At 46.9% G+C, this 10,000-nt stretch overlaps 1 protein-coding gene across 1 annotated transcript in view; it reads left to right on the forward strand.

Annotated features, from left to right (window-relative positions):
* Nucleotides 1-10,000, forward strand: part of slit2 (slit homolog 2 (Drosophila)) — a 102,342-nt gene that overhangs the window by 78,970 nt on the left and 13,372 nt on the right. The window contains exons 12-21 of the mRNA XM_076294793.1: nt 785-856; nt 2,260-2,403; nt 2,816-2,979; nt 5,935-6,085; nt 6,363-6,437; nt 6,537-6,680; nt 7,587-7,730; nt 8,274-8,440; nt 8,808-8,940; nt 9,707-9,775. Of these exons, the coding sequence (XP_076150908.1) occupies nt 785-856; nt 2,260-2,403; nt 2,816-2,979; nt 5,935-6,085; nt 6,363-6,437; nt 6,537-6,680; nt 7,587-7,730; nt 8,274-8,440; nt 8,808-8,940; nt 9,707-9,775 (1,263 nt within the window). The remainder of the gene's footprint in view (nt 1-784; nt 857-2,259; nt 2,404-2,815; nt 2,980-5,934; nt 6,086-6,362; nt 6,438-6,536; nt 6,681-7,586; nt 7,731-8,273; nt 8,441-8,807; nt 8,941-9,706; nt 9,776-10,000) is intronic.

Consider the following 10,000-nt stretch of genomic DNA (forward strand, 5'->3'; position numbering starts at 1 on the left):
CTGTTGTGTGTGTTTAGTGAGTGTGCGTCTCGCTCTCTTGCTCTCTGTGCTTTTCTTTGACTTCAGTTGCTGAGAGGGTTTTAATGAGGCAGAGCCGGTAGGGGAACTATTCTCTGTCTCCCTATGTTTCCTCTGGATGCGATTCCATGTGACACCGTCCAACCTCTCCTCCCGGTCCGTAAAGGGGAAAAAAAGCATCTTAAACAAACATCTCATCGAGCCCCTTCTCTCCAGCCATGCTTTAAATGCACATGGACTGTGTCCAAACACACATTTCACACATCAAACAAGCATGGAGATGATGGATCGGACAGATAAAACTCACATTACACATAGTATTATTTTTATTTTCACAATTAATCGCTGGGACTGTAAGGTTATGAAAACTCTGAGATCCCCAGCTCTGAACTATCAGGCCAAGAATGCAGCTGTGGGGTGTCACTGTGTGTGTGTGGATGGGGCTTCATCCCGCTGTTCATACATGCCTGATAATTACACATTTACCAGTGATTACGGTGCCATAACTAATGCATTACCACTGGCCTGTGATTCATCTGGATTGTGGTGAGGTTGAGTTCATTTCCTGGGATGTTTCTATCGTGTTCACACATGTACTGTATCTGCGCTTGTGCCTCGTCAGCGCTCGTGACAGTAATTGTAACAGATGGGAGTGTAAACTGTGTGGAGGATCTGGGGCAGGTTTGTGTGGGTGTTGACGTCCTGATGATGCTGAGGGCTTGTGCTGCTGCAGGCCTGTGGGTCTCATCATGTCTCTGATTGGCAGGGTCCTCTACGGCAACAAAATCACCGAGCTGCCCAAAGGACTGTTCGAGGGCCTGTTCTCTCTACAGTTACTGTAAGTATACACACACACACGCGCACACACACACACACACACACACACACACACACACATATGCACACATGCACACAGGCAGACAAATGTGCTTCTTATTTAGCTAAATTAAATCAATATAAAAAGTGCTACATGCTTTCATGTTGTCAAACATGATTAGGCTGAGCAGCTGTGCTGTGTGTGTGTGTGTGTCTGGAGCCTGTAAATCACTGGTCCAGGATGGGGATCAGAGAGATATAATTGCTCCTCTGGCCACAGAGCCGGGCTGTGTCATTTTCTACTCTTGAAACACTGGAGAGTTCACTTCCAGTTTAGTGTGTGTGTGTGTGTGTGTGTGTGTGTGTGTGTGTGTGTGTGTGTGTGTGTGTGTGTGTGTGTGTGCGTGTGTGTGTGTGTGTGTGTTTAATCTATATTACAGAGAATGTTTTATGGACATCAGTGAATATTTCATTGATGTTGAGTTATGACATCAGTTTGAATGATGTTAAATGGCACTCTCAGGAGTGTTCTGGGTGTCTGAAGCGCTTCAGGGAAAGTGTGTGTTAATAATTGTAGAATTGTTGTAGCCTGGCATATTCTTATCAGAATTTGAGTCTGGTAGCACGCCATTTGGATTTGATTAACGGGCTAGACTGGAAGCCATCCCGATTCTACCCCACTCACAAAATTTGAGGATGTCAAAATGCCTCAATCGCTGTTTTCTGTTCAGTTATTGGGCTATCAGTATCTTGTATAGCAGACACGATAGGGGAACATCACGCTTCTCCAGCGGCAGCCATTTTGTTGTAACCTTAAGCATGCTCAGGTGACGTGGATGACTACTTCACTGTTGCTCATCTATTCATCACCATGGCCCGAAAACATGTTAAGTGGGCATATATCTCAAATGGAGCGACTAGGCAAGACAACAGAGCAATTGTGTACCGGTTTTAGTTCTAGCTGCTTTGTGTTGATGTAAGACATGTTTGGATTAATCAGCTGAGCAGGCCTCAAGTCACTTTCCTTCTCTCTCTTAAATACACACAGGCACACACACACTCATATACAGCAATATGCTTCAATCTATTATGCATTAGAAATGCTGAGTAGAAAAACAGAAATTCATCAAGCGAAGAGAGACGCAGAGAGAGAGAGAGAGAGAGAGAGAGAGAGACTGAATAAACAGTGAACTGAACAAATGAACACATCTCTATGAGAGAGCATCATTATACTCCAAAATTAGCCTCTCAGCAGGGAAGGCATTCTGCTATCTTTACTCAAGCAGGCATGAAAATAGCCATTATAATAACCACGTAGGGAGTGACAGGCAGCATCCTTCCCTATTGTTTGTGTCTGTGTGTCTGATTTGTCGGTGTGCTGTGTGTCTGCCTGCGTCTCAGTGCATTGTCCCTTCCGTCCCACAGACTTCTGAACGCCAACAAGATCAACTGCTTGCGAGTGGACGCTTTCCAGGACCTCCATAACCTCAATCTCCTCTCCCTCTACGACAACAAGCTCCAGACCATCGCCAAGGGAACCTTCTCCTCGCTGCGGGCCATCCAAACACTGTGAGGACCTCTGCTTGTGTGATCACATGCGCAGGCCTGTCATTACCTCCCCATAGACCCCTGGGCTGACTTCCCGGACGCAAGGCTTCACAGTTGTTCCGGAAACGCAGCCTCATAAATGCTGCCCATAACTATTATCATAGCATGCATTGAGTCTTTAAGTATGGGGTTTGTGCTAAGAATTCGCATTAGGTTTAGATGTATATGTTATGGGACTCAAATGGAGCGTATAAACGAGTCCAATCCGTGCGCGTGCTATTTAATTTGAAACAGTTTGAGCGTGTGTGTTTGTGGGCACTTGTGTGTGTATCTGTGTGGGTGTGCGCCTGCTTGCGTGTGCATTTGTGTACTCATGTGTGCTTGTGTGTGTGTGTGTGTGTGTGTGTGTGTGTGTTTGCATGTGTGTTTGCAGGCACCTGGCTCAGAATCCATTCATTTGTGACTGCCATCTGAAGTGGCTGGCTGACTACCTCCAGGAGAACCCCATCGAGACCAGTGGAGCCCGCTGCACCAGCCCCCGCCGCCTGGCCAACAAGCGCATCGGCCAGATCAAGAGCAAGAAGTTCCGCTGCTCAGGTAACACACACACTCACACACACACACACACACACACACACAAACAAACAAACAACACAAGTGCACACACACTCACACACACACACACATACACACACACACACACACAGTGTCTCTCCTGCTGTGTTGTGAGTGCCGTGTGTGTCCTGGTGTCCTGGTGTCCTCTGGAGGCTGTGGCTGTCTGGGCTGCTGTCCGTCTAATGAGGCTCAGAGGCGCTGTGGGCAGGGGACGCTGCAGTCTGTCTGCCCCCCACTCCTCTCATCTCACCTTCCAACCTACTCATGCACAGATAGGACATTTCCCCCATTCTGCACACACACACACACACACACACACACACACACACACACAAACAACATAAGTGCAGACACACATGCACACACGCACTCACGCACTCACGCACATACACACACACACCTCCCTTTCTCTCACAAACACTTCTTGCATGGTCTTAGTTGTCTTTTCTCTGTCTTTTTCCTCTGTAGCTAGAGAGCAGTATTTGATCCCAGGTATGTGCGGTACAAGGTGTGGTACATCGCTTACAGATTAGTATCCTCACTTGCCCGCTATCACTCACACACACACACACACACACACACACACACACACACACACACACAGACACACACATTCACTCAGAGATAGCACTGTGCATGACGTAAGGCCTGTGTGAACTGTGTGGATTCCATTCAGCCTGGCTTTGATAGTCAGTGATGCATGTGGCTGTGTGTTTATTCAACAGTGTGTGTTTGGCCACAGTGTGTATCGTGTGTGTGTGTGTGTGTGTGTGTGTGTGTGTGTGTTTATGAAGGTAGGAGTGATTGTCAAGGAATATTTTGACAGGCATGAAGTGTGTCTTCTCAAACCAAGGGATGTCTCCTCCGCTCACAGCACTGGAGAGGGGGAGGTTACTAACTAAACTTGTGTGTGGGGCCATACATGTGTGTGGTCTGTGAGTACTGTGTGTGTGTGTTTGTGTGTGTGTGTGTGTGTGTGTGTGTGTGTGTGTGTGTGTGTGTGTGTGTGTGTGTGTGTGTGTGCGTGCGTGTGTGCGTGTGTGTGTGTGTGTGTGTGCGTGCGTGTGTGTGTGTGTGTACGTGCGTGAGTGATTGAGTAATAAAGTGTGTTGTGCTTGAACCTGTGCCACTGAATAGCAGAGAGAGAGCATATAATCACAGCCCACACGCAGGAGCACTGAAGCACACAGGCCGTACACACACCTCCGCCCCCAGTCAGCTTCGGCTAGTCTCTGTATACCCATTCCGCTCTCACAACCACGTCATGCCCTGTCACATCACAGCCCTTGAGCCCCATGTGGCGCACTGCAGGTGAGACTGTCGAGTCCAGACAGCAGTTTCAGGCCCGTCTCACTTTGATGATGTAAGACCGTGAGGAGGGCTTAGCTGTTTCAGCAGTAGGCCCGTCTCACTTTGATGATGTAAGACTTATCTGAAGGCTTGAACTGCTGTCTTCTCTCCTCTTCTGCCGCTCAGCCACTCGCACAGGGATCCACCACCTTGCCTGTAAGTAACTGTAACCATAGTAACGCCCACCCACAGCGTTTCTCCCCTATACCCACCTGCAAGTCTGAACTCTGACCCCCATGTCTTCACCCACCTCTGTCTAAGAAAGCCAATCACAGAGCAGGAAGAGTCCAAGCTGTGCCACATGCTGACAGGAGAGTGTTCTGTTGCTCTACAGCAGGGCCAGCGTATGCTCTAGGCTGGGACAGGAATTTGTACCGCATGTGTTTGTGTGACTGTGACTGTAATGTGCATTTGTGTGTGTGTGTGTGTGTGTGTGTGTGTGTGTGTGTAGAATAGAATGTATACTGTCAGTAGTTTGTTTGTACAGTTCATGTTTGTGCTTCTCTTGGACAAAAGAAAATGCTGCTCCAGCTGCTGCAATGTTCCTGCCACAAACTGATCCTGATCATACAGAGCTCTTATGCTTTCATGGCCTCTCTCTCTCTCTCTCTCTCTCTCTCTCTGTCTCTCTCTTTTTCTTTGTCTCTCTCTCTTTCCTTGAATTCCTTTATCTTTTCTTTCTTTCTTTCGTTCTCCCTTTCAATTTCTTTCTCTTCCCCACATCCCCTCTCTCCTCCATCCTTTCATGACTATCTCTCTCTCTATCTCTCCCCCCATGGTAGAGGTAACCCCTCCTGTTGTTCTCCCTCTCCTCTCCTCTCCTCTCCTCTCCTCTGGTCCTGATGTAGTAGTAGCCGTCTGGCTGGCCGGTGGGCTGGTCGGCGGCCGAGTGCCCTGCCCTGCGTCTCCTCCTCCTGCGCCTCCTCCTGCTGCTCACCCCTCTCTCTCCCTCTGGCCTAGTGGAGGAAGTTCAGCAGGGTTTTCCTTTGTGCTTGATCTAACCATGTGGTTGCAAGGTCTGACTAAAACATGGTTCTGTCAAGCACCATGGAAGGTCTTGCAGCGTCCTACAAGCATGGCAAGCCACAAGAGATAGTCTCTGTATGTCTTTGTTTCTTTGTTTGTTTGTTTGTTTGTTTGTTTGTGTGGGTGTAAGAGAGAGTGTTTTTTTTAGTAACGTCATGTTACTAATGTTACTGATGTGTCCTATGTGTTAGTATTTATATAAATGTAGTTGCAGAGTGGTGAGTTTGTGTGTGTTTGTGTGTGAGAGAGTTAATGTAAATGTGTGTGTGTGTGTGTGTGTGTGTGTGTGTGTGTGTGTGTGTGTGTGTGTGTGTGTGTGTGTGTGTGTCTGTGTGTGTCTGTGTGTGTGGGTGGTAAACCACGAAGAGTTTGTGTTTGATATGTGGGTTGTGGCTGAGTTTCTCTGTTGTACTTCCTGGTTTACCTCTGCCTCCTCAATCCTTATGTGTTCCACTAACATACCATATTTACAACACAGTGCTCTTTCTCTCTCTCTCTCTCTCTCTCTCTCTCTATCCCACTGTATCTCTGATGGCTGTGTTGTGCCTGTGCTGTGTGTAGGTGCTGAGGACTACCGCTCTAAGCTGGGAGGAGACTGCTTCGCTGATCTGGCCTGTCCAGAGAAGTGCCGCTGTGAGGGCACCACCGTAGACTGCTCCGGCCAGAAGCTCACCAAGATCCCTGACCATATACCTCAATACACCACTGAGCTGTGAGTGCACACACCAGCACACACACACACACACACACACACACACACACACACACACACACACACACACACACACACACACACACACACACACACACACACACACACACACACACACACACACACACACACACTCACACACACACACACACTCTCTCTCACACACACACACACACACACACACACACACACACACACACACACACACACACACACACACACACACACAGCAATGATTCAACTGTCTGATGTCTGATATACTGTCTTTCTCCTGAAGGCGCTTGAACAACAATGAGTTCACAGTCCTAGAGGCCACAGGAATCTTCAAGAAGCTTCCTCATCTCCGCAAAATGTAAGGCTCATACACAGTGATTATTATCACCGTAAGTCTGGAGTAATGTTGCTCTCTATAGTGTCTGTAATGTTGTGTCTGTGGCTTGTGTTTGTGCAGCAACCTAAGTAACAATAAGATCACAGACATTGAGGAGGGCACGTTTGAAGGAGCCACTGGCGTGAATGAGCTCATCCTGACCACCAACCGCCTGGAAAACGTCCATTTCCGCATGCTCAAGGGCCTGAGTGGCCTACGGACACTGTGAGTGCTCATCTCCATCCCAACACACACACACACACACACACACACACACACACACACACACACACACACACAGAGACACAAGCACAGAGAGAGAAGTCAAGTCAAGTCGAGTTGAGTCAAGTCGGCTTTTATTGTCAATTTCTTTACATGCACTGGTCATACAAAGAATTGAAATTTCGTTTCTTACTTTCCCATGCAGACATAGACATACTTTAAATACAGACATAGACATACTTTAGACATAGACATAGCCATAGACAATAAACATTAAATTAAAGTGCGAGACTGAAATATAGAACATGTATCAAAAATAGAAATATAGGACATATATATAAAAAAAAAAGAGACAGGAAAAGTCTGTAGGTTTACAGAGTTACTGATTTAACCCTCCAAAAGGGAACATACTGTCAGTGCACACCAGATTGCTGCATGTGTATATATGTATATTTCCTCACTCTCACTCTATATCCTTGCAAATTCATAGTCCAAATGAGGTGTGTGTGTGTGTTTGTGTGTGTGTGTGTGTGTGTGTGTGTGTGTGTGTGTGTGTGTGTGTGTGTGTGTGTGTGTGTGTGTGTGTGTGTGTGTGTGTGGTGTGTGTGTGTTAGAAAGTGTGTTACTGCAGCAGTTAGCATTTAAATGTCAGAGGCATACATCAGAGTTGAATGCTCAAGCAGATAGGTCAGACTGTGCATATTTTCCCTGCTTTCACTGAGTTGGCACATTACATTTAGTCCTGTGTCTTTTTAATGGCTCTGAATGTATGTGAGACTGAGATTGCAGAACAATTGTGTATACCTATGTGTCTTCTGGTATAGTATATGTTGGCCATATAATGTGTAACTGTGTGTGTGTGTGTGTGTGTGTGTGTGTGTGTGTGTGGGTGTGTGTGTGTGTGTGTAGGATGCTGAGGAGTAACAAGATCAGCTGTGTGAGCAACAGCAGCTTTACAGGACTGAGCTCAGTGCGGCTGCTCTCTCTCTATGACAACCAGATCACCTCCATGTCACCGGGCGCCTTCGACACCCTTCACTCTCTCTCTACACTGTGAGTCATAAGGGGATGGAACCTCTCTCCCTCTCTCTCTCTCACCCTCTCTCTCTCTCCCTCTCTCTCTCTCTCCCTCTCTCTCCCTCTCTCTCTCTCACCCTCTCTCTCTCTCCATCTCTCTCTCTCACCCTCTCTCTCTGTCCCTCTCTCTCTCCCTCTCTCTCTCACCCTCTCTCTCTCCTTCCTCTACCTTTATCCTTCTGTCTGTGCTTCTCTTTCTCTGTATATCTCTTTATCACGACAGAAAAGTAGAAAAAAAACGATACATTGTATGGTAACCTATCACTTCTGACAGCTAAAACATCCTGTTAAGTTTATTATAATTCATACATGGTAAGTAACAGCAACACAATAACGTTGTTTAACAAAAAAGAGTTAGCCGCTAACAGTGCTAGACCTGCTGCAGTGGTGCAGCGGTCAGCGTTATGTCTGAGTGGACACTGCGGATGTGTCACTCAGCATGCGTCTGTTGGTTCTGCTCTGCTGGTGTGTCTCTGGCCTGACCACTAACTCCCTCTCTGGGCTTGACCCATCCCTTAGGAACCTGCTGGCCAATCCATTCAGCTGTAACTGTCACCTGGCCTGGCTGGGAGAGTGGCTGCGCAAGAAGCGTATCGTCACCGGCAACCCTCGCTGTCAGACTCCCTACTTCCTGAAAGAGATCCCAATTCAGGACGTGGCCATCCAAGACTTTGCCTGCGAGGACGGTGCGTGTGTGGTCCTGGATGCCAGCTGTAAAAAAGCATAAAGCTAATTTATGGTGTTTAAAACTCATCCCTGGAGGAGTGTTTTTAGACCTCAGGAATGAAGGAGTGGACCTTTGTGAGCCAATGGGAGTGTGTGTGTTCAGTTTTCACTTCAATGAATCAGTTGTAATGGGGTAGAAGAAGAGAGTGATGAAAGCAGAAAAGACTGGGTTCAATCTAAATCATGGCTGTCCAAACACAGTTATGGACATTCACTGTCTCTCTCCCTTTTCCTCTCTCTCTCCCTTTTTCTCTCTCTCCTTTTCCTCTCTTTCTCTTCCTTTCTCTCTTTCTCTCCCTGCCTCCCTCGCTCCGTGGCTGCGAGTAGGTAATGATGAGAATAGCTGCTCTCCACTGATGCGTTGCCCTGCTGAGTGTACGTGTTTGGACACTGTGGTGCGCTGCAGCAACAAAGGCCTCAAAATACTGCCCAAGGGCATTCCCAAAGAAGTTACAGAGCTGTGAGTACACACACACACACACACACACACACACACACACACACACACACACATACAATATACAAACAATGTGATTGTGCATGTGTGCAGCATGCTCATGTATGTATGCGTAACCGCAGGCTGCACTCAGCCCCACCTATCAGCATCTGTCTCAAGTCCAGTGTGGAGTTCTGGGTTGGTTTACAGTGCAGGCTGCTCTCAAGCCCTACAGTACATGCTCCTTCACCTCAGAGTAAACTTCACATCCCATAAATCCCAAATTGGTCAGATTAAAACCATGGCAACTAAGACCCCACAGTCAGCCTGTTCAATCCATGCGTATATGAGCTCCCTTTACATTTGTATACATGTGGGGAGGAAGGAGTCCAGATGGTTAAACAAAGGTGTGTTTAAAGGTGAAATATATATGTCTCCACAATTCGTCTCTGAATTATGTTTACATTCCAAATGTTTCCATGAGTCTCTGAAGTGAAGTAGACTGGCACATAAAATGTGTGAGTCACACTCAGAGCGGGAAACTACTTTCAGCAAGGACAGCTCCTTTGATGGGCAGGTACACACTTGAACTGCCATGTTCAACCGCATATCAGAAGTCTTTCTCTTACTCTCCCACACACAGGGACCTGTACATTGGTGGTCTTACCATCTGTATTTTTCTCCCTGTCTCACACACACATATACTGTATGCACAATGGCACCTCTGTTGAAATTGTACCCAACCTCTAGAATGTTCCATTTTCATGGTGAAACTCTGTTTGATCTGCAGGTATCTGGATGGAAACCAGTTTACTCAAGTCCCTCTGGAGCTCTCCAACTACAAACACTTAACTCTCATGTAGGTGTCCCCTGTTTACAAACACTTAACTCTTATGTAGGTGTCCCCTGTTTACAAACACTTAACTATTATGTAGGTGTCCCCTGTTTACAAACACTTCACTCATGTAGGTGTCCCCTGTTTACAAATACATCACTCATGTAGGTGTCTCCTGCTTGAAAGAACTTCATGTATGAACCAAAAACATGATCCAAATGTTTCTGACGATGAGCTAATTGAACCTCT

This window comes from Alosa pseudoharengus, unplaced genomic scaffold (assembly GCF_046254945.1).
Source record: "Alosa pseudoharengus isolate Yale_2024_CS ecotype anadromous, Long Island Sound unplaced genomic scaffold, YU_APseudo_1.1 YU_APseudo_1.1_scf_2, whole genome shotgun sequence".
In the NCBI taxonomy this organism is placed as follows: domain Eukaryota; kingdom Metazoa; phylum Chordata; class Actinopteri; order Clupeiformes; family Clupeidae; genus Alosa; species Alosa pseudoharengus.